Below are 24,463 nucleotides of genomic sequence, written 5' to 3'. Positions count from 1 at the left end.
GCTTTGCTGTTCGACTGCCATTCCCCCCTTTGCTCTTGTTGGTTTGCTACCTTCTGCCTCGGAGCCAGCCAAGCATGGACTAAAACCTCCACAAACTGTAAGCTAAATAAACCTTTCCTTCCTTCATTTTGGGTGTTGGGTATTTTGTCTCAGCAACGAGAAAAGAGTAACCAAGACAAATGCCTAGAAAAAGGGTTGAAGGGACACCCAAATCACTACAGGCTGCCTTAGTAAGATGATGAACCGCTTTTTCCCATGTTTTCTAAAATTTGCACCATTAGTTTTATTAAGAGAAAACCAACTTGGGAAAGCAATAACTGCCAAATTAAAAAATAACTCAAGATACAGATGTTATTTCTTGTTGCTACTAACCTTCCATTTGAGTAGCAGACACCAAATGATTTTAGGGCAACCAGAAAGGGTTTAAATTGGCCCTATTATTTAACAGCTGTGTGAAGTTGGAGTTTGATGACAAAGGATACTAACATATAAAAATTATTATTTATACATTTAAGAAAATCAGAATATCAAAAATAAGTTGCTGGGTGTGGTGGCGCATACATGTAATCCCAGCACTTGGGAGGCTGAGGCAGGAGCTCGAGACCAGCCTGGGCTACAAAGTGAGCTCAAGGCCAGCCTGAACTGCATATCGAGACCCTGCCTCAAAAAGACAAAAAAAAAAAAATCAGAAGTGCTCACTTGATCAAATATTTATAGAGCACCCACTAGGAGCAATTCACTGAATAAATACTGAAGTTCTATTATTATAAGTCCCAAATGTATCTGCTTTCATAAAATTCCAACAGAAAAATAGTTACATATTTCCACTGTTATATTTTTGTGGGTATTATTTTGGGGTGAGAGGGGTAATTTGCTCTAAAAATTCAAAAGAATTTTTTTTCCAAAGTGAAAATTTTTTCTGCAAAGAAAAGCATAGCTTGGCATCTCTTTGCAAGGTATCATTGAAAAAATAGTTAACGCATATTCATTAACTGCAATTCTATGTATTTCTTAAAAAAAAATCCACAGTCAACATGAGAATGACTTGAACATTTGGAAAAGGAGAACAGCACAACTGACTGTTAATATATCAGAGATGGGGAAGCATCTGATCTTTTCAGTAGATACTAAAATCGAATACATACCCTACCTAGCCCTTCTCAAGTTTAGTTCACTAGGCATCAGAAGGTTTCACTTATTTTTAAAACACTGTATAACAGTAGTTGATGATGTTGAGACAATAGCTTTAAAGTGTTTTGGTCAACCAGTAATTTCAAAACACCTTTTTATTAGTTTGGACTTGTAGTTTAGGGATAATCGCCCGCTAATTCACTTAAAAAAGAAAGTAGCACAGAAAAAAAGAGTGGCACATCTAAATAAACAAACAAAAAACTGCCTGCCGCCAACCAGCAGTTTTGCTTGTACACTGAAAAGACGAGAAGATACATCACATCACTTTATTTCTCCTTTTCTTATAATGTAAGAAAAACAAAGGGTCATGTGTTTAAACTGAACAGAGAACTAGCAAACAGTCTAGAAACACAGCCTCATAGAGAAAAGACAGAAAAAAAGGAAGAAAGTAAAAAGTTTTAAGATCAGACTGCTTTGATTTTAAACAGATACCTGAACAAACAGGAAGAACAAGTTTCCACAAAAGAGTCCAGCAACTCACAGTGGGGAAAAGCGATCTTGAAAATCTGATGAAGCCTTAAAAGCAATGAGCACTCAAAAAGACAATACTCAAAACCTTCCTCAATGCCTCAAAATCAAATGATTAAAAAAAAAAGTAGGCCTTAAAATAGTTATCCTGAGCACTTACACTTCAGGGGAAAACCATCCTACTTAATTATTTTTTCCCCCACAATATAATGCTTTAAATTCAACAATAAACCTCCCCTTTCTCCAGGCTCCTTTCTTGGGTATGCTTTGCTTGTTTTATTAGGACACAATTAGGACACAATTAGTACACAGGCGAAGGCTTCAGTGGTCCTCACACTACAAGCCCTATTCACCTTGACTAATACTACTCAATTCTTATTAGGAACTCACATTAATGACAATGGTATCTTAGCCCATTTTCTGCTACACTTACAGCAGAATACAGTTACAAACAATAAAAACTTAAATGATAAACACATTTATTTGGCTCACAGTTCTGGACACCAAGATCAATGGGCCAAGATCAAGGGGCCACATGTGGTAAGAGCCGTCCTGCTCCTCACAACATGACACAAAGGCAAGGAAATCGGCTCAACTCATTCTTTTTATTAAGAACCCACTACCTAGACAACCAAACTACTCCCACAATAATAGCACTAATCAACTGCTAAAGGTGGCACCTCTTACCACTGTTGCAATAGAAATTATATTTCAACATGAACTCTGGAGGGCACATTCAAACCACAGCACACGGTACAGTTATTGGTCTCCCAAGATCAGGGTTACATCTTAACTTCCTGAGTTTATCTCTCAGAAGAACAAAACACTGGGCAAAGGAACTCCAAGGAGGCTGACAGATGAGAAAAATAAAAATTTGACACACCTGCCTCTTCTCTCATGTCTACTGCATATTTCATCATCAATAACCCAAGAGATTATTTTGTCTATGAAATAAAAGGAGGCTATTAAATACATTTAAGAACATCCCAGAGTTTTTCCCTTCCCTTCATCACAAAGCTCATGATGATGTTTATTCCAAAACCTAATACTGTAATAAATTTTCTCAGAACCATTTACATTCTTTAATTACTTTTCTTCTTCTGGGCTCTAAGGTTAAAGATTCCATTTTTTAACATATTTATGGCCATAACATGGCATTTGGTGTTGTGCTTTCTATTTTCCAGCTACATTTCTTTGGCCTTTTAACTTAAAAAAAAAAAAATCACTTGAGGTCAGGAAGAAACATTTGTTGGATTTGTTGCGGGGAAGGGAGTACCTATAGGAGAGAAAAGAAGGCAGGTGAGTGGATTAAACTTAACAAAAAGACTTCTGTGTAAATAAGACTATCAAGATGAGATCTTATCTATAATGGACCTTAGGGGAATAACTCTTGAGTTAAAGAGCTGTAGAAACCATCACGTACCTACGTGACCTGAGACACACAATGACGGTATTCTGTATTTTAAATGTTACTATCATATGAGATAACACTGCAAATCTTATTGTGAGAACTCATCTTTTCCTGGGCACAGCGCACATCCAACAGTAGAAAAAAGAAAAGGGGAATTACTCTCAACATCTCAGATCCTAATGTTTTATACTCAAAATTACTCAGAAATAATTTCTCCAAAAATGAGTAAAAAAATTGGAAAAAAAAGAGGTCAAATCCATGCAAAGCTCCTAAGAAATTGAGCAGAATGTCACCCCTACAGACAATTAATATATACCAGAAGGCCACCAAAAGAGATAAAATTACTTTCAATCACTTCAATGCACTCAAGAAATAATTCAAAGGAAAAGAAAAACTTATTTCAACAGAAGGCTAAACAAGAAGAATACAAAGTGAAAAACTACCACAAACAATTCATCCATGGGTCAGCAAATTATAACTCATACACCAAACTGACCCTTCATTTATATCTTTGTAAATGAAGTTTTATAGAATAGTAACATAAAATGGTAAACGTTACGTATATTTCCACAAAAAAAAGAGCAAGTGATAAATTCGGAACCACACTTATTAATTTATGTATTAGCTGTGGACATTTTCATGGTATAAGAGCAAAACTAAGTAACTATGACAAAGACCAAATTGCCCACGAAGTTTAAAATATTTACTTTCTGTTATTTACATAAAATTTCTCAACTCCTGCACTTCATGAGAAATAGAGGAGAAAGAGAGGGTAGAATGTACTGTTATAGTTCAACAGGCACACAATGTCTGTTTAGAGTGATGAAAAAGTTTTGGAAATGGACATGTGATGATAGTCACACAACATGGAAAAAACACTTAATGCTCTCAATTATACATTTAAAAATGTTAAAATGGTAAATTTTATGTGTATTTACACAAAAAAAGAGCAAGTGATAAATTCAGAAGTCAAAGTTGTGATATATGTCAGAGCTAGGAAAAGAACAAATACTAAAAAGGGATGACGAAAAAATGTAAAATGTAAAAAAAAGCATCACAATATTAGACACATTGCCATTAATGTTCCTCAAAATAGTTCCTACTCACTTTGAACAAACATATCCACTGTTCCCGCCACTTTCTGAAGCTGTTCGGTAAGTCCTGTTTCATGTCTTCACAAGGTGTGATCAAAACCATGGTGACTGTGCTGCCACATGCCATCCAACAGAAAGGTACGTTCCTAAAAACATTACCTCATCCACCTGATTACTCACGGCGTCTGGCACCATGGGCCTTCTGGCTCTCCCCCAAAGTCAAGATGCCCATTAAACATGAACATTTTGAATTGATTCAGGACACTGAGACAGCAAGGAAGGATACAAAAGAGAACTTCCAGAACTGCTTTAGAAAAGGGTAAGAACGATGCTAAGTGTGTTCAAAGTGAAGGGAAGTATTTTAAGGGGGATTAATAGCCATGTCTTTTAAATAGTACATTTTTAAAAAATTTTTTAAACATTCTTTGTATTTTTTATCACACCACACAGAGCAGTAGTATCTACTGCTGTATAGCAAACTACTCCAAAATGTAGTGACTTACCAGAACCACCACCACTTCTCATTTCTGGTGATTAACTTAGTGTTGGCTAAGCCTCATTACTGGAGCCTTGGGAAGGTGGGAATGACCAAGGCAGCCCATGTGGGTAGCTGGTAGTGGGTACTGCCTATAAATTTTATTGCAGGATATGGACCTGACTTGCTTCTCGTCCACATGGTTTTTTTTCAAAGAATGATGACCAAGGCTCCAAAAGTGAGAATTCTCAACACACAAAAGTAAAATTTTCAGATCTCTGAGGGCTCAGGTGTTAAGAGCATTACTTCTGCCTTACTGCATTCCTCCCACCAGATGTAAAACCAACTCAAAGTCAAAGAGAGGGAAACAGGCTATACCTCTTGATGAGTGGTGTGGAACATCCCTAATCTATTGCACAAGATTACTTTCAGGCTATGTGTATAAAGTACATACAAAACATATACGAATTTTGTGTTTGGGCTTAGTCCAAACAAGATATATGCAAATATTCTAAAATCTGAAAAAATCGCCAAAAAGACACACTCTGACCCCAAAAATTTTAGATGAGAGATACTCAACCTTTAAACAAAGTGAAAGAATATATAGCAGCCTACTTTGGGGACTACTTACCATAAAAACATTTGAGGAACTAAAATAAAACTAAATGACATTCATAAGATAAAGTAGGTATTGGCTATGCTCTCTCATAATGGAGAACAAATGATACGGCAAAAAGGGCAGCATGTGCAACGAAATGTCTGTCTGTAGTAAGAATGTTGGCTGTATATATTATTTTGAGACTATGAATGCACAGTACAGATGAAGCAGATGGTTAATCATGTAATATTCTAACTCTATAATCCCCTAGATGCTTCAGAACTAGAACTCTCTTTGGAAGAAATGATGTACAGATATAAGAGACAAGAGGTTAAGTAAAAATCTTGTAGTTCTGAATTTGAATTGGAAGTGTCAATATTAGCTGAAAGGACAGATTAAGACAGATTGTCAGTCTTTTAAAAAGCACCATTCAAATCTATACTGTTTATAACAGACACACTTTATGAAGACCCAGATAAGCTAAAAGTAAATGGCTGGAAAAAATATACCATCCACATTAGCAAGCATAAAAAAGATACAATCATATCTGATCAAATATTCTTAAGAAGAAGAATATTACTACAGACAAGGGGAAACGTATCATGATTAAAAATTCAATACAAGTGGCAAGTCTTCAGGAAGACATACATTATGGACATATTTCTTGTGTTCCCCAAAATTCCTATGTTGACATCCTAACCTGCAGTGTGATAGTATTAGGAGGTGGCGTCTTTGGGTCACAATTAATTTATAAGAGTAGAACTTCACATTACGGGTTGGGGATTTAGCTCAGTGGCACAGCGCCTGCCTGCCAAGCACAAGGTCGTGAGTTCGATTCCCGGTACCGGAAAAAAAAACAAAAAAAAAAAACAAGAAAAAGAGTAGAGCTTCACAAATGGAATTAGTCTGTTCATAAGAAGTAAAAATAAGACATGCTCATGTGCACACACTGTCTCTCTTTCCTCTTCTCTTTCCTTGCTTTCTAACTCATGTGGAATCAGTAAGAGGTTGGCAATCTGCAACCCAGAAGACAGCCCTTACCAGAAGCCAACCCTACCAGCACCCTAATCTTAGCCAATCTTCCAGCCCCAATAAGAATGAGAAATTTTTGTTGTTTATAAGTTACCAGTCTATTGTACTTTCATAGCAGCCCAAATTGATTAAGATAACACAAGTCACATAAATGTTTACAATAACAGAGCTTAAAAATGTGTATGAACATATGTCTGGCATGTACAAGATCTTGGGATCTATCTCAGTGCCACAAAATAAATAAAAACTGAAAAATGAATTTCAAAAAAATACATCAAGTAAAGTGGATACAATTAGAAAAACAGGACAATACTATGATTCTTGCTGGAGATCTCAACCCCTTTCTCAGCAACTCAATAGAACTGTATCAAAACATCAATAAAGACAAAAGGGATCTGAACATTATCAACTACCTTACTTTAATTGATATTTACAGAACAGGACAACAACTGCAGAATATATGTTCTTTTTTAAAAACATGTACAAAGATAAAGCATATGCTGGACCAGAAAACAAAGGCCTTAATAAAAACAAAAGAAATGAAATCATACAGGGTATGTCCACTGACCACAAATTAAATTAGAAATCAGTAATAGGATATCTAAGAAACTCCAAGAATTTGAAGTTGAACAACACATTCCTAAATGACCCATGGGTCAAGGAAGAAACCACAAAAGAAATTTTTAGAATATTTTAAAGAAAATAATAATGAAAATACAGCATCTTAAAATATGCTGGAGAAGCCCAATCCAGTGATTCGAGAGAAATGCTACAAAATAATCGTTTCCTGTTTTGCCTTAAGAAACTAGAAAATGGGCTGGCAGTAATAGCCAAATCCCAGCACTCTGGAGTAGTGAAGCAGGAAGACTGCAACTTCAAGCTCAGTCTGAGCAACTAAACAACTTAATAAGACCTGTCTAAAATATATACACGTATGAATTATATGATTTTTAAAAGGGATAGCAATGTATGCGAAGGACCTGTTCAATCCCAGGGGCCACAAAATAAAAAACAAACCTGGACAATAAAGTCAGTGTAGAAAGTAGTTTTTGAGAACACCACCCACCACCCAGTAATCTCCAATCCTGATACACAGTCATGAACTGCATAAAGAAAGCCCAGGCTGTGATATATCCCATATATGATGGTGGTCCAATAATATTATAATGAAGCTGAAAAGTTCCTATTGTCTAGTGATATCACAGGCACTGTAATGCCATAAAACAACACTTTACTCTTATGTTTGTGGTAATCATGGTGGAAACAAACTTACTACAACGCCAGTCCTATAAAAGTGTAGCACAAGTATATACAGTACACAATACTAGATGGCAATAATAAGTATGTTACTGCATTTACTACCCTATGTTTTTTATTATCTTAGAATATATACTCTCATTTATTTAAAAAAAAATTGTAAAAAGTACCTCAGGCAGGTCCTTGGGGAAGATTCCAGAAAAATGCCTTATTATCAAAAGAGATGCAGCTTAGTTCATAATGCCCCTAAGAACATTCCGGTGGGACAAGATGTGGAAGTGGAAGACAGTCACAGACCTGGGCTTGTTAATGTCCACGGTTGTGTCTCGTTTTTTACAAGAAGGTTTAAATGATTTTTTTAAAAAGTAAAAAAAAAAAAAAAAATAAGAACATAAAGAATGAAACTATTTTTGTACAGCTGTACCACATATATTTTAAGCTCAGTATTATTAGTCAAAAATGTCAAAATTTTAAAAATTGAAAGAGCTGAAGAAAAACATTAAAGTAAGCTAATGTTAATTTACCATTGAAAACAAAAACATTTATAAACTTAGTGTGGACTTAACTATGCAGTGTTACCGAAGCCCACAGTGGTACACAGTAATTCCTAGGCCTTCACATTCACTCACTACTCACTCATCAATTCACCTAGAACAATTCCCAGTCTTGTAAGCTCCATTCCTCTAAGTACCCTACATAGTATTTTTACTGCACCTTTTCAATATTTAAATATGTAAGTACCTACTACTATGTTACAGTTGTCTGCAGTATTCAGTGTAGTAACACACTGTGCAGGCTTGTAGCACTGGAGCCATAGGCTACACCAGTGATGGTGAAAGATTTCAAAGATAAACAGCTGGCTGCAGCACACATGCCACAGGTTTGCCACTACTGGGCTATACCATATAACGTAGGTGTAAATTAAGCTACACCATGGAAGTTTCTGTAAGCATACTCTGATGTTCACATATGATGAAATCACCTAATGATACACTCTTCAAAACAAAACCCTGCCATTGAGCAACAAGTGACTTTATACTATGTCTTTGTAATCTTCCCCTGAATATGGCCTGGGCCTACTGATGTTCTTCTTATAAACAGAATTCAGCAAAAGTGATGAGATTTTAAGAAGGCTGTGGGAAGCCTCTCTTGCTCTCTCCCTTGCCAGCTTTGACTAAAGTCATCTGACATATTATAATCTGCCCTACAAAACTGAGGGAGACCTCAGTCCAATAACCCCTGAGGAGGACAGGAGTGGTGGTACGTGCCTGTAATCCCAGCACTCGGGAGGCTGAAGCAGGAAGATCACTTGAGTTCAAGGCCAGCCTGGACTACAAAGTGAGTTCAAGGCCAGCCTGAATGGCATAGTAAAAAAAAAAAAAAAACCTATGAGGGACTGAATCTTGCTAACATCAAGACACTGACCTACTACCTAAAAGGCCCAGCAACTCTAATACTACTTATTTGTCCAAGAGAAAGAAAATCAATATTACAAGAAGAATCTTTAAGAATGTTTGTAACAGCTTGATTCGTAACAGCCAGGGCAAGAAACAACCTAAGAGTTTTACCAAAACAAGGGATAACTATAGCACCTTCACGTAATAAAATCTACTCAGCAGTAATTAGGAACTACTGACACATGCTACATCAAAAATATCATGCTGAGCAAAAGAAGTCCTTCAGAAAGAGTATATATTCTTTGATTCCATTTATGTGAACTTCTAAAACAAGCAACTCTTTTTGTGTTTGATGGCAGTACTGAACATAGAACCCAGGGCCCTCCCATTGAGCTACATTCTTGGTCCTTTTTATTCTGAGGCAGAGTCTCGCCGAGTTGCCCAGACTGGCTTTGAACTCAGATACTCCTACTTCAGGCTCCCAAACCACACATCACAATGCCCAGCCAAAATAGGCAACTTTTATTTACAGTAATGAACAGTGGTTCGAGGGGCAGGAGTAAAGGATAAAAGGTAAGAGGCATGGTGGAACCTTCTGTGGTTGTAATAACTTTCCATAAGGATTTGAGTTATACAAGTGTTTGCATTTTTCAAAACCCAGTGAATATATCATAAGATTTGCACCAATAAGTCTTTATAAAGGGTTGCTGCAGAGATGCCTGCAATTTACAATGGCATGCATTAAAAAGACATAAATGGAGGGATATATAAGCAGACAGTATTAACAGAAATTGTACAGTGTTATAATTTATGTAAGCAGTCCTCTATTGTTTAATAGTTTGCTCGTTACCAACTTTTCACTATTAGAGATACATTTACATATCATTTTATACATAGGTAATTTACTCCTTAAATTACCTTTTCCCAAAAAGTGATAGCATTAAGGCAAAAGGTAAATTTCATACACCTTTCTAACTAGAATTCTATGTCAAGTTTTTAGGGATTCTTTAAGGAAAGTGTAAGACTTTAAGAAAACAGTAAGTAAAAGATAGTCTAACTGGTAGCTAGCAATTTTTGGTCTAGGAAGATATTTGTGATATTAGTCCTGTTTTAAAAGCAACTGTTACCAAATTAGATTCTTAGTCTCCAAGACAGGACACTTGCTTGAAAATAGTTCAAGACCTTGTCAGACAATAAAAAGCACAAAAGATTCTCACTCTAGGACTGAAGACTCTGACCCATTTTTTTACCCATTGGTGGGAAACAGTTTACAGGACAGAGTTTTCTACTGGGGAAACAACATTTGTATTGGTGAAAGGGGAAAAAAGCAAGGTCATGCTGAGAAATCACGGTCAACTGAGCACCCTGTGTAGGGCTAAATGTATTCTTCAAAAGAAGATGAAACTGGAATCTATATTTTGCTAGTTTTGATACAAAACATCTCATATCATATCATGAGACATAAGACAAGTCAAATGTTAATTAGCAAAAGCATATTTTAAAATTTTTCAACCTGAAGTTAATGTATGAGATCTCAGAATTTAATGCTTTCCTAAAATTAAAAAAAAAAAAAAAAAACTTCATCTGAACTTTTCCATTAAAAAAAAAAGACCTCATCAAACTTATACTGGTCCTTTAGCAAAATTATGCACTGAGGAACTGAAGAGATGCTATCACTCAAAATTGGTACTATTTTTAAAAAACCTTTGAGTGCTGTACTTTGAACAACAGAAAACCAGGATCAAGGACCTTATCTGTAGAAGATAAAGCCTCATATAAACTCTAGTCTACAAGAAAAAACTGGATTAATTTTCACCCTGTGAGGGCATTAGAAGTACTTTGAGAACTTCCATCACCAATGGAAACTGAAGTGCATGTCCTAATTATGGATAGGATCAGTCTATTACTAATATAGTTCTCTTTTTTAATTCTACTACTAGAAAGAATATGGTTACCGTCATGGTAACGTAGAGTCACGAGGGCTTAAATATGATTTAGTATCATTCCTGAAGACTTTAAAAATGGTTTCATCTCATGCTACAGAACCGTAAACTCATTTTTAGATGTTAGTTAACATTACTCCCTCCAACATTTGCTTGACTAGCTTGACTCTCCCTGTACATTTCCTGCTTTGAAACAAACAAAACAAAACCCTAATGCTCCAAATCCAAGAAAATGTCCCCTATTATGCCAAAAGATACTATAAAGTACTTTTCCTATCACTCTAGGTTACACACTTTGTGGGATTTTGTTAGTGTTGCTGCTCTTTGGAATTCCCCACTCACTATACAGTAACTCTGTAAGAATATGGACTTTCTGCCACTTAAAAATTGTGCCAGTATTTTACACCTAAGTATTTGCAAAACAAATTAACAGTCATTTTGAAACTTTTCCTTCTAAGAGGTTGTCCTGATTTCTTATCTTTGGAACAGCTTTTCCATGACAGTTCAATGACTGTAATAAAAACCAGCTAAAAGTCAACTAAGAATTGTTTTTAACTACTTAACCTATACTTTAACAAAGCTTTAATGTTATCTATACAAACATGAAAGTGTAATAAGTACAGGATGTTATGTTTTAATATCATAGAGACCTTTATCATTGTTTTGTCTATTTTCCACAATTGAGCTAAAAAATATTTTTATCCCTAAAACAGCCAGTTGAAAGGTTCTCGTAACTACAACAGAATTACAACATAATTACAGTGTAGTTTTACTGTTTGTATTCTAGCTTATTTGGGTACACATAAAACTCTAGAAGAGAATTAAAAGTAACTTGCGCAAACGGAAGATGTGATCTAGAAGATAAGTACTATTTTATGTGACTGATCTGAAATAATTAATCCACAAATAAATATAGCTATCATTTCTTGGCAATTTCTTACAAAAAACATATAGGAAGAAATGACAAGATTTGTAAAATGTATTAAAGATGCAAAACTAAGCATCCTCGGTTGATGCACAAAATCAGGCTTAGGCCTTTTATTTAGCCTAACGAAAAAGAAGTGGCATTTCATTTAAAACAAGCAAGACCCTGGAGTAACTAGTTAGACAAAAGCCTATTTATGACCCAACTCACTACATTCCTAATAGTAGTCATCTATAAATCAAAAATAGAGTTAGTGACCTAATAATGATTTCCTGTGTTTCTCACACCACTGGTCATGACCGATTTATGGTTCACAATTAGTATTTGCTAAAACGAAATGGACTATAACATAAAATATCAGAGTATATAACACATGTGTAAGAGAAATTATAGTTTCCTGAAACTTTCAATTCTGTTGCATGTGTGTGACAACATAAAATGTATTTTCAAGTATGGCCTGTAATAAAAATTATGTGAAAGCTAGTCTTGTCTATAGGTCCCAATTACTTCTTCCCCAAAACATTGAATACATTAGAAACTCTGTATTGCAATTATTCACAAAAATGAAAAATGACCATAAGCCTGGTATAGCTTACAATAAGTTTAAGCTTGATTTTAAAAGGTCTAAAATCAGACTGCCGGAATTCACATCCAAATCGCACCACTTTCTGAGTAAATCTGGGTTTATTTAAACAACACGTGCCCATTATAAAATGAGTATAACAATACCTACTGAGTTGCAGTAAAAACAAATTAAATATATGAGAGTTGCAAACATTATGTTTTACTATTAACAGAACAAATTAAGGAATGACATTACAAATGCTGCAAGAAACTCAACAGTGGGTATCTTTGGTATATTATATTTGATGTGTGTGGGGAGTGCCTTTTCATCTCATATCTTTCTGTCCTATTTGGGTTGTATAACGTATATATAAAGCTCACACTTCTAATGTAACGCTCCTAATGCAATTACTTTCATCTTCAAAAACATCAGGCAGAGGTATGTGAGCAGTTAGTTTATGGCCTTTGTTTTTGTTTTATACTTCTCTGTATTTCATTTTTTTAAAAAAAAGCAATGCCAAAATAAAGTGAGGTTCACAATGTAGGAATCTGCACTTTTTCTGAAGAACTTACTTGGCAGACACAGTATTCTCACTAAATCCTCACACAACCTTACGTATGATTTTGCCCATGAGAAAACTGAGACAACTAAGATCAGGGAAACTGTCTTTTACAATGCTAATAGCAATGTCCACAACTTCAAAGATTATAATGCACACTAATATTCTTCTCCCAGTTGCTTTATATAAGTATACTTTCTCCCCAAGCAGACTGGGAGTTGCAGAAACTCAGTCCATGTATGTCTTTCAGTGACTTACTAAGACTACAACAGACACTTGTTGAGTTACATTAAAACTTCTTTTGCTCTGAACTGTCCTAAAGAAACAACCATCGTGTAAAATCAAAATAAAGGTAACACACAAACACAAAGCTACACTCAAGCTACTCAAGTTCTCATGCTCAGAACTGAAAAAGTTTATATATGTCCACAGACTACTATTACACAGTCCTAGAATAAGAACTGTGCACTCACTAAAGAATGAATTTACACGTTCCCTTTCCACGCCCCCGACACCCAGAGGCTATCAGAAGCAAAGAACTTGTCTTTCCCAGGCGAAGTCCTAAAGAAGCGTAACCACGCCCCCGTTTTGTCCCCTCACAATAACCTGTTTTCTTTTCCTTGTCGGACCACCCGACCCCCATCCCAAAACCCTTAACAAACAATTCAAAAGTCTGACCTGCTGCGAAGTGCAGGGGAGAAGACTTCCGGCCAGCCATGTCCTTTGCATTTACGTTTGCAGCGTCCACCAGCCTCTTTACCCGGGACACGTCCCCATTGCGACAGGCCTCCAGCAGCTCCCGTAGGGCCCCGCTCACTGCTGGGACCCCTGTCCCAGGTACCGCTGCCCCGAGCCCCAATGTTGCCGTGGTGTTAACCCCGGCCGCCTCGGGGCTCTCAGCCAAGCTCGATCCAGGGGAGGATGGAGAGGAAGATGAAGAAGAAGTCGGGGAAGAAGAGGACGAGGGTGAATTGTTACTGCCACCGCCTGCTGAGTTGAGAGCGACCCCAACGGCGGATGAAGCGGAAGCCGCCGGGACCACGGTAGCGGCGGCTACGGTACAAATTGTGCTGGTGGTACTACAACAGCTGGTACTGTCAACCGGGTCCGGGGATCGAGGCCTGTCGGGCGGATCCCGACTGCCATCCCCCTCCGGCAGCGCTAGGCCGTGCCGAGGGGAGGCGAAAGTGGCCAGGGCCCCGGCCGTGGGGGAAGCTGGGGTGGTCCCCGGGGCCAAGCCAGGACTGAGGGGTGGGGGAGGTGGCGGCGGCGGAGCTGAAGCCCCTGGGGCGGGCTGGAGCTGTTGTTGATGATGGTGGTGATGATGCTGAGAGCGACGCGACGCCGCCATCTTCAGACTCCCCCAGCACTGTCACTGCGGCAACCGCCCCACCGCCCGCCCTCACTTCCGACCTCTAGACCAATCAGCATCAGGCGCACAGGAAATGATACGAGCGGGGTGGGCGGAGTCAAAGAGGAGAAGGGAGGTATTGGGAGCTCAGAGAACATCCAACGAAGTGGGCATGGCCTTGTGGCTGAGGGGCGGGCTTAGTGATTCGCTGGCGGGCGGGCTGGAGAGTTTTGAATGCTGGAAGCGCCTCTGCCTAAATAGAAAACTTCCTGAATTTCTCACTTTCAACCTGCCTGCCCCGCCCTGCACTATTCTGTCTCCAAGTCTTCTACAGTCTTCCTTACCTTGCTTCAGTCAGTTTTTGAAGTTAACTCCTCGCAAGCGTCTATTAAGTGATCTCGTCAGAAAAATACTAGGACAAATAGTAACTACTTAAGAGTTAGCGAAATTACCTGAGCTAACATATACAAAGCGCTCTGGCAGTAATACACAACTAATTAGCCCATTGGGAGTTTTAAAAAATGCAGTCTTTTTCCAGTTATTCCTTAGGTCTCTTGTTCCTTCTAAACCTTTTCATTCTCCGTAGTACTTTGTTAATCCCCCATTTTTAGAATGGAGGTTCAGATTAGAATTAGCCGGGATTAGAATTAAAATTCTGCTATCTTCTAGCTGTGTAAATTTGGTCAACCTATTTAACCAACCACTCTGTGTCTGTTTCCCACCTATAAAATCGAAATAACAACAGTTCAATAAACGTTAATTATTAACATTATGATTTTTCTGCTATTTTATTATCTCTAATTTTGCCACCCTAAATTTAGGGCTAATGATGAGTGTGTTCCTTTTTTTAAATTTATTTTCGCTTAGCCTGTCTTCCTCTTCATTGCTATCATTCATATTCCTTTGTCCCTCCTAAACAGACATAAAATCTAACTTCTATCTGTCTGCACCTTCTGGTGTCATTTTAAGCAACTACCTATATCTGCTGTTTTGTGTGCCATCAAAAGAGATGTATCCATGAATGGCATGATCTCAGTGAAGTCTCCATTCTATACATACTGTCTAACAGTAAAGTAAACATTGTGGAAGTATACACAGCATTATTCCAAGAGTGAACACAAATGGAAATCTATATCTAAGAAAAGCAAAATTTAGACTTATAAAGCAGAATATTAAACCAAGAGGTAAACTGTCATTTCTCATGTTCATTATTAAATATAATTCATATGCTGTTACTGTTCCCATGTAAATAAATGGGTAACTTTTTTGGAACTACTAGCTAGTTGCAATAAGATCAGGAACATAATATGTGTGGCATTTTTAATTTCAATCTGAGGTTACAGATTATAACTCTAACATCTCTTTCACAAAATTCTGTCATTATTTACAACAGACACTTGACAAAAAAGTGTGGCAGGGTAAGAAAACTCCACCATGCAACTAAAATAGGAGCATAACACATTCGCCTAGATTTAAATATTTTTAGTTTTTTCTTGCAAAAGTGGTTTTTTAATTTACAAATCTTTACCCACATTTTAAGGAAAACAAGCATTATAAACATAGATATTTAAATATATAAAATTCAAATAAAAAACAACAAAGAAATATTTTTGGACCATGTGGTTATTATTGCATGTCTTAGTCACTTTTCTCCTTGCTGGGGCAAAATACCCAACACCCAAAGTTAAAGGAGTAATGTTAAAGGTTTATTTAGCTCATAGTTTGTACGGTTTCAGTCCACAATTGGCTAGCTCTAGGGCAAGGTGACATGGCACAGGGGCAACCCTTCAGGGTGGCAGAAGACACCAAAAGCAACGAGGGAGAGAAGAGAGGACAAGCGTCTTTCTGTCCCTTAAACTGTATGGAGGCTACCTGGATTAGGGCAGTGCCGATCCACACAGTGGACTGACCCAGCAATTACCCATCCTGAATCCCAGCATTGCACTATGAGTCATTCACACACTCTAGATACAATCACCTCCCAAAAAACTATGACTATATGAGGTTTTGGGTATGACATCTAGATATAAACCATAACATTCTGCCCCTGGGGCCTCAAAGACTCATGCACATCCCTTTATGCAAAACACATTTAGTCCATGTCCAAGAGTTGCCAAAGTCAATAGTTTCAGCACTACTAAAAAGTCCAAGTCAAAAGTCTCCTCTGATATTTAAGTCACACTCTTAGCTATGAGCACCTATACAAATGAAAAAATAGTTAAACACTTCCAGTATTCAATGGCACAAGATAAACATTTTCATTCCAAAAGTTACAAATGGGGATACAAAGGAATGGGGCCAAAGCAAACCCAAAATCCAGCAGGCACATGTTAAGTCCTGTAGTTCCATGTGCAGCATCTGGGGCAATCTGTGTGAAAATGTAAACTCCAAAAGTTCTGAGTGGCTCCATCCCTACAGCACTTATAGTGGTTGTAGCCCCCATGGCTTCTCTCTTGGGCTCAATTTGCCCTTTCCTTGAAGTTTTCCTTAGATAATCCAGGTTCCTGGCTTCTCCAAACTTCTGGGGTCTCCACTGCACCTTTGGCTTCACACTCACAACTTTATGCACTGTCCTCTCAGGGGCACACTGTCTGGCCTCTCAGGCCTTCTGAAATCAGGGTGGAAGCCTTCCTGAACCCGCAACTCTTCCATTCTGCATGTACCTAAAACCAGCACCACTTGGATGATGTCCAGGTCTGCTGGCAGCTGGAGCAGTAGCCAGACTTCCTCCCCTCTTGGCAGTAGGGGTCAAGTGCCTGGATTGCTGAGCACTCTGAATTCAATTCGGAGGAACTAATTCTCTATGCTACTGCCATTCTGAAAATGGTGTTCTGTGGCTTTCTTCTCAGAGCAAATTCTTTAACTTTTACAATTTTGAGGCTGCAAATGGTGGGATCCTGTGGCTTCTTGTGATGCCCTTAGGTCATCTTTTCTATTCTCCTGTTTTTCCTCAGCAATAAAAATCTCTTCTGTTCTATCTTTGCAGTCCACAGCTTTATTGGATCTTCCTTTCTGGCCAAACTCACAATATTTTAAACCTGCTGAGCTCTTTGCTCTTGATTCTCAACATAAATCTGGCTAAAAGCTCTCAACAGCAGCCATGTCACTGCCTCAACATTCAACTGCCTTAAAATTTCTTCTACATGGTTAATTAGTTTGCTGCCTTTAATCTCAGTCTTAGGCAAAGTTTCTGGGCACAAGGAAATTGCAAACAAACTTTCTTCCAAGCCATAACATAAATTGTTGGGACTCTAACAACCAAGGCAGTCCTCTTCCCAGCAAAAACATCCTGAGCATGGTCTTTACTGGCTTTCTGGTCTTCTGAGCTCTGACCAGAATCTCCTATATAGAACAGCCTAAGGCATGTTAGCTCTACTTTTTCAGCTGTTATCTCCAAGAGTTTGTCATTCCAAACTCTCCCCACAAGCCATCCCCAAAGGCTCCTGAACCACATAGTCAGGTATAGTCACAGCAATGACCCCACTTCTCTGGTAAATTCTGCCTTAGTTAACTTTCTTGTTTCTGAGAAAAAAATACCCAATACCCAAAGTTAAAGGAGGAAAGTTTTACTTAGCTCATAGTTTGTAGAGGTTTCAGTCCATCATTGGCTGGCTCAAAGGCAGTGTGGTGTGGCAGAGGGGCAATCCCTCAGGGTGGCAGACAATACCAAAAGCAATGAGAGAGAGAGAGAGAGAGAGAGAGAGAGGAGAGAGAGGACAAGCCTCTTTCTTTCCCTTATATTGTAAGGAGGCTACGTGGATTAGGGCAGTGCCAATCCAATCAGTGGACTGACCCATCATTCACCTACCATTAATCCCAGCATTGCACTACAAATCAATCACACACTGTAGATACAATCATCTCCAAAAAAAAAAAAAACTCTATGACTGTATGAGGCTTTAAGCAGACATCTAGCCACAAGCCATAACACTGCACTACCTTTAATTCCTTATCCAGAGTCCAAAAACTATAGAAAAACCCCCAAAAATATAGCAGATGCATTTTCACAAATTGGTGTTCATAATTCAGTTTATACGGAAATATTTCCATTACACTCATAGGGTAGTCTTGGGATGAATGGTCATTTGATCACCTGTAATGTCTTCTGTAACTTTCAATGGGCTTGCATTGTTGGTCAATTCTTATAATCCTTGAGCTACATTAGGATCCATAACTCCCCAAGGATCTGGATTTCTTTTTCAATCAAGGGTCATGCCAATTTTTCACAAGGAATACACAGCAAAAGATGAAGCTCCATGAACTGTAACAATCATGATCAGCAGCAAAAGAATGTTTCCTCTCTCCCATCAGGGTTTTAAAAATGCTCATGAGACCTCAGAGCAGAATGCCAAACCAACATCACACTCTTCAATCTTAACTTCTTAAGAGCACCAGATAGCACTGAGGAGCATCTGGTGAATCAATATGTTAGATATACATAACTCACCTTCTGTCCCCTTGAGTATGGCCTTCTTCCTGAATGGAAAGCATAAGAAATATCTCATCTGGATCTGAAATGGGAAGCATAAGGAATATCTCATCTGATGGCCAGTTAGTCATATCACAGAAAAAATACTCAAGCTAATTCAAAATGCACTTATTGTGTCTGTTTATCAGTACAAATAAATAAGAAAATTTCTGCTGAATTACCTGAAACTGCTCTACTGGTAAACCATGTCTAAAAGTGCATTCAATCAATTTGAAATTGCTTTTCTCATGCTCAGTGGAGAGTAGTAAAAGTATTTAGCATTAAGTATTTATAAAGTTTATTAGGTTTATTTGGACTAATGTTGAGCTCTAAACATGAAAGGTCAGAAATTACCTAATCTGTGATTAAACACAATTCCATGAGGGATGCATTATATAGTAATGGAGAGAGCATAGAGAGCATAGCCTGGCATGGAACTTTAGTTTAAATCACCTTTCTGACAATGACAAGTTGGTTACTTTTAGTAGATATGCTTCAGTCTGTCTGTCTGAAATTCTGACTTTATTGGAACATTGGCACAGATATTAAAAAATGTAGGAATTTTGTAAGCACTCCTTAAATATCAGTTCCATTTTCTTGCATAGTGTTATGGCTTATATCTAGATGCCTCCCCAACCCCCAGACTCATGTGCTCATAGGTGGGGCTTTTCAGAGGTGACTAGACTTTGGGTGTGTGGGTTAGGGTATGATAATTAAATTAGTATCCTGATTGGTTAACATAGTTCTGGGTGTGAATAATGGGAAAGCCCAATGTGGGTGTAATTGGTACTACCCAGAAGGCTTGTAGCCTGGATGAGATAAAAGGGAAATGGAGGTTTGCTGCTGTTACTTTATTACTTACTGCTGTTGCTGCTGCTCACTGCTGTTGCTGCTGCTCACTGTTGCTGCTGCTTGCTGCATTCTGCCTGCCATTGTATGGACTATTCCTCCTCTGTGATGCCCCTCTGCCATGCCACCCTCTCTTGGAGCCAGCCAAATATAGACTGAAACCTCTACACACTGTGAGCCAAAATAAACCTTTTCACTTTTAAGTTGTGGGTGTCGGGTATTTTGTATCGGCAATGAGAAAAGTAACTAAGACATATGGTATACATAAAGTGTCAACCCAAACACACAACCACTATTGCAAACTTTCTCCTCACAACTTCTTGTATGACAAAGAGGGATTGAATAATGGGATTCTTAAGCAAAGAAAGATTGAATTAATTTCCTTGTTTGATAATTCAGTATTCTTTACAAGCCCTGAATGTCTCCAAAAATTGTTTGGGGCCACAGTAAAGTAGCATCTTATCATTTTCAAACATATTTGCACAAAAATTATGTCCAGCTGCTCTAAAAATGTAAGCATATAGCATTCTCCTAAGCCATATTATCAACAGAAAAGAAAAGGGCACCAACTCAAAGGATGCTCACCTTCTGGGCTATTTTTGATGTTTTTTTTTTTCCCCATGGGTGATAAATGAACACTCTTTGCAAGTTGTGCAGTCATAAACTTGCATAGATTTGCATCTGAGTTTGATTTGGTGTGATTATTCCATCCACATACTTCCCACTGATCTGCCTGGGACCTGAGTTCATTGGTAGTATTTCAGATCTATTAAACCAGTTATCCTTTGATGCCCTGTGCCATGTATCCTGAGAAAATCCACCAGCACATGTCAGAGCTGTGGTTTAGCCAAAACAATGTCCTTTCCTCACTTTAGTTTCAAAGGAAGATAGTAATTTATTCTTAAGTCAGAAGTGCTCATGGGTATAAGAGCCCAGATTTCTCTATAAAATGTTACATTTCTTTTGGCTAAAGGTCCATCTAGAAACCTATATGAATCTCTTATACAGCCACAGAGAGCCAAGTCCAATAACTGAAATCATACTAATAGCATTCTATGATAGAATTTTGTTAAAGGAAAAACAAAAACAATATATAACAAGACAGCAAAATTATACAAGTTAAAAGATCCCCTGTATCAGTTTCTTAGCAACCTCCTCCTAAAGTTTTAGTTTCTTTGTAAGATATTTCTTACATGACAGGGTGCTACCAAGACAAATGTAACCTGCATTCTGATAACTTGAATTTTCTTTTGGGGTGGTCTTTACACTTAGAAATAGCCAGTTCAATATGAAATATTAGTTTCCAGCAGAAAAGCAGTCAGTATAATATAGTAGTTAAGAATGTGGATTCTGCATATCAACTTCTTGGATATGAATCCTAGCATTATCATTATCTGTACAATTAAAGAATTCCATCCCTGACATTTTAACAGGAATGAATGAAAACCTACCTGCTGTTTAAACAAACAAACAAACAAAACGGTAAAAACTTTTAAACTAAAAACATTTCTTTCCCTCTGTGCATTTTTTTCAAAAGCAATTAAAATTGAACTTAAAAGATACATATCCCTTATCCTTCAAAGTCATAACATGTTTTTAAAAAATTCTATAAAGCCCTCAACTGCATTAATAAGGAATGGTATAACTGGCCCACAGTCTGGGGGCTGGGGATTTAGCTCAGCGGCAAAGTGCCTGCCTGGCAAGCGCAAGGTCGTGAGTTCGGTTCCCGGTACCAGAGAAAAACAACAACAACAAAAAAAAGACACCATAACTGGCCCACAGTGCATATATAATGATGTAATGGTTATATAACTTTAAATGTAGCCATCCAGAATAGGACTGATGCATCTGCAAACCAACAGACTGTGATGTACATAGCCTTTCTAATCAGAACACAAGGCTACCTACCAAGCCATGAAGAAGTGGAGCTGGTCTTGGCAGCTCTGGTGCTTTTCTACACCAGAGCTGGCATTATTATTATTCATTATTATTATTCATTATTATTATTCACCTCCCCGGCATTGTCTCAGAGGTTGCATTTACCACCCACTGCCCACAGGACAACTACTCCTGGGAAAGACTAGGGCAAAGACCTCTACCAGTAGAATCTCCAGAACTTCCTGCTGGGAATGAGGATCAGCTGAGGCACTGAGAGTCACTAGTCCATTCCAAGACAGGTAATATGTGCTTTATACCCACTATCTCCTCCTACTTACAGTTCTTACTTGGCTTCTTGAGGTAAATAAATGAGTGAAAATTGTTTAAGCGGTGTTTATGTGTAATTTCTGTTGATACTGCCAGTTCCTCTACACCCTGAACCTAGTTAGATCTTTGTTTTGATATTGAGTTGCTCAGAACAAAACACACAGAGATGTTATTTAGCCTCTTTGTAAGATGTATATATGAATAATTGTTATACGTTAATATACACCAGATGCCTCAAACAGCTTATGGCACAAAAATGTCAGTTGCTATTACCAAAAACTGGGAAAGGACTCAGGTATGGGAAATAAAAAGGTTATCTGAGAGGTATAACTAATTTTGCTGGCCCAACAACAAACAGCTTTCTTCGCACCCAGTACTGTTTTTAGCTGGCCTGTCATATATGGTGCTTGTTTTGCAGTGCCTTAAAGGAAAGTCTACAAAGTTTGGAAACAGAAAGAACCTCTCATATTTGGGGAAGTGCGAATAGTTTCTCAGCCTGGAGGTATGCAGACTATTTCCCTATTGATTCTGACCCACAGTGTTGAGAAACCTGTATTGTTTTTTTTTTTTTTTTTTTTTTTTTTTGGTTTTTCTCCGGTACCAGGAACTGAACTCACGACCTTGCGCTTGCTAGGCAGGCGCTTTTGCCGCTGAGCTAAATCCCCAGCCCCTGTATTGTTGTTATGTAGAAAAGCACCAGAGCTGCCAAGACCAGCTCAAGAGAAAGCAACACAGCCATAGTTCCTGAAGTCTAAGTAGTCCAGGAAGTTTGCAGACGAAATCTCCATAGAAGGTGCATTTAGTCCCATGACTCAGCAAATACATGAGAAGGGTCAATCACATGAGAGAAAGTCAACAAAGGCAACAGCTCAAAAACTACAGATAACAGAGCATTCTAAAAGCATCTTTGTGTCCATATTTGAGTTTTAAGGTGGGCAGAATAACGTCACCTCCATGATATTCATGTCCTGATCCCTAATCTGTGAAGATGTTATCTTATGCTGCAAAGTGGATTTAAAGTGGAGATGGAATTAAGGCTGTTAATTAACTGACTTTGCAGTAGGGAGATTTTTCTGGATTATGGAGGTGGTGCAGTGTAATCACAAGAGCCCTTAAAGATGCAAAAAAGAAGACAGAGAAGGAAACTGAAATAAGACAGTTTGACAGTTTATTGTTTGAAGATGGTCTGTTCCCAACAAAACTTAGACTGAGGCTTAAGTCTTCAATGTGGTAGTGTGAGGAAGTAGGCACAGGTGAGAGGATTTGGTGTTAGGCAGCACAGCCTTGTTAATAGAGTAATAGTTTCTCAAATGGTTGAATTATCTTGGGACTTAGCTACTTATTCTCTCTTTCACAGCCGCCTGCTTATCCTCCTGCTTTTTCACTATATTAGGAAGGAGCATGAGGCCCTTACCAAATGGAGGTGCCCAATCCTGGACTTTCCAACCTCCAGAATAATGAAGTAAAATAAACTTCTTTTCTTTATAAATTAGCAGCCTTGGGGATTCTGATATAACAACAGAAAATGAGTCAGGACTCACCAGCCAATTCTGGCTGTGATAAAGGAAAAAGGCCACAAACCAAGGACTGTGGGCACCCTCCAGAAGTTAAAGAAAGAAAACAGATCCTTCCTTTAACATTGCAGAAAATAAGGCAGCCCTGCTAACACCTTGCTTTTAGCCATGCCAGATTGATGAGTGTGGAATTGTGAAATATATCTGTTTTGTTTTAAGTTACAAAGTTTGTGATTATTTGTTATAGCAGCAATGGAAAACAAATACAAAGTTCCTCTGGAAAATAAGAAATATGAAACTACCAGCTATTTTTCCACATGACAGACAGTGAGCTAAAGTTGCATAATTGTTGACCCTTGGTACTGCCAGAGGGCAATTATTCTTCGCCATTCCTTTGTTAATTTGTATCTTGCTGGCTTTATGAAGTTAAGGACCCAGCCCCTATCATCACTGGAATGTTTTTTACGTGCAGACACAGACATTGCTAAAGTGAATTAGACCTGCTCCTACATGCTCAGTGGTTGTGGTCTCATGCAGGGAGATAGGGTAAAATACAAATGATTCAGCACAATATTATGAGTGCTACAAGAGCAACGCACAATGCACTCTTTAGAAATATGAAGCAGTGTAGTAGCCCAGCCTTGGGGAGGCATTTGAGAAAGGGATGCCTCCATGTCTCTAATAACAAGATCCTAAATTCAAATAACAGCTGTAAATTATACAGTACAGTACTTATTGTGTTTCATACACATAAAGCAGAGCCTTGCCTACGTTAATTCATTTTATTTTCAAAATAAGTCCGTGAGGTAGGTACTGCTAGTAACTTCACTGCACAGATGATGAAACCGAAGGACTGAACATTTATGTTAATTTATCCAAGGTAACATGTCAGAGTGCAGCTACAATCTGAGCCAAGGTATGCTGGCTCTGGTGTCTGCATTTTTAACATCTGCCCTATATTTGTATAATAACTCAAATACTTTTGTTTGCATGCCAGGAAGAGAATCAATACAATATCTGTGCTTACAGGGTACATTAGTCAGTGCTTACTGGAGAAACAGATTTACTGAAAAATATACAAATATATAAGAATTTACAAGATTGGCTTACAATGGCTTCCTGCAGGGTCAGGTGTGGAACAGTACAAAAGCGCTGTCCGCA

The 24,463-nt window shown here is 38.1% G+C and overlaps 1 protein-coding gene across 1 annotated transcript in view; it reads right to left on the bottom strand.

Moving 5' to 3' along the window:
- The window catches only part of Tnks (tankyrase, TRF1-interacting ankyrin-related ADP-ribose polymerase), a 180,948-nt gene extending 166,485 nt beyond the window's left edge, over positions 1-14,463 (bottom strand). The window contains exon 1 of the mRNA XM_005398362.2: positions 13,594-14,463. Within this exon, the coding sequence (XP_005398419.1) occupies positions 13,594-14,266 (673 nt within the window). The 5' untranslated portion in view covers positions 14,267-14,463. The remainder of the gene's footprint in view (positions 1-13,593) is intronic.
- Between the last annotated feature and the right edge of the window lie 10,000 nt (positions 14,464-24,463).

The sequence above is a fragment of the Chinchilla lanigera genome, unplaced genomic scaffold (assembly GCF_000276665.1).
Source record: "Chinchilla lanigera isolate Chin_1 unplaced genomic scaffold, ChiLan1.0 scaffold00062, whole genome shotgun sequence".
NCBI classification, from domain to species: domain Eukaryota; kingdom Metazoa; phylum Chordata; class Mammalia; order Rodentia; family Chinchillidae; genus Chinchilla; species Chinchilla lanigera.
Note: the sequence above shows the minus strand (reverse complement) of the source record. Positions and strands in the feature narration are given on the sequence as shown.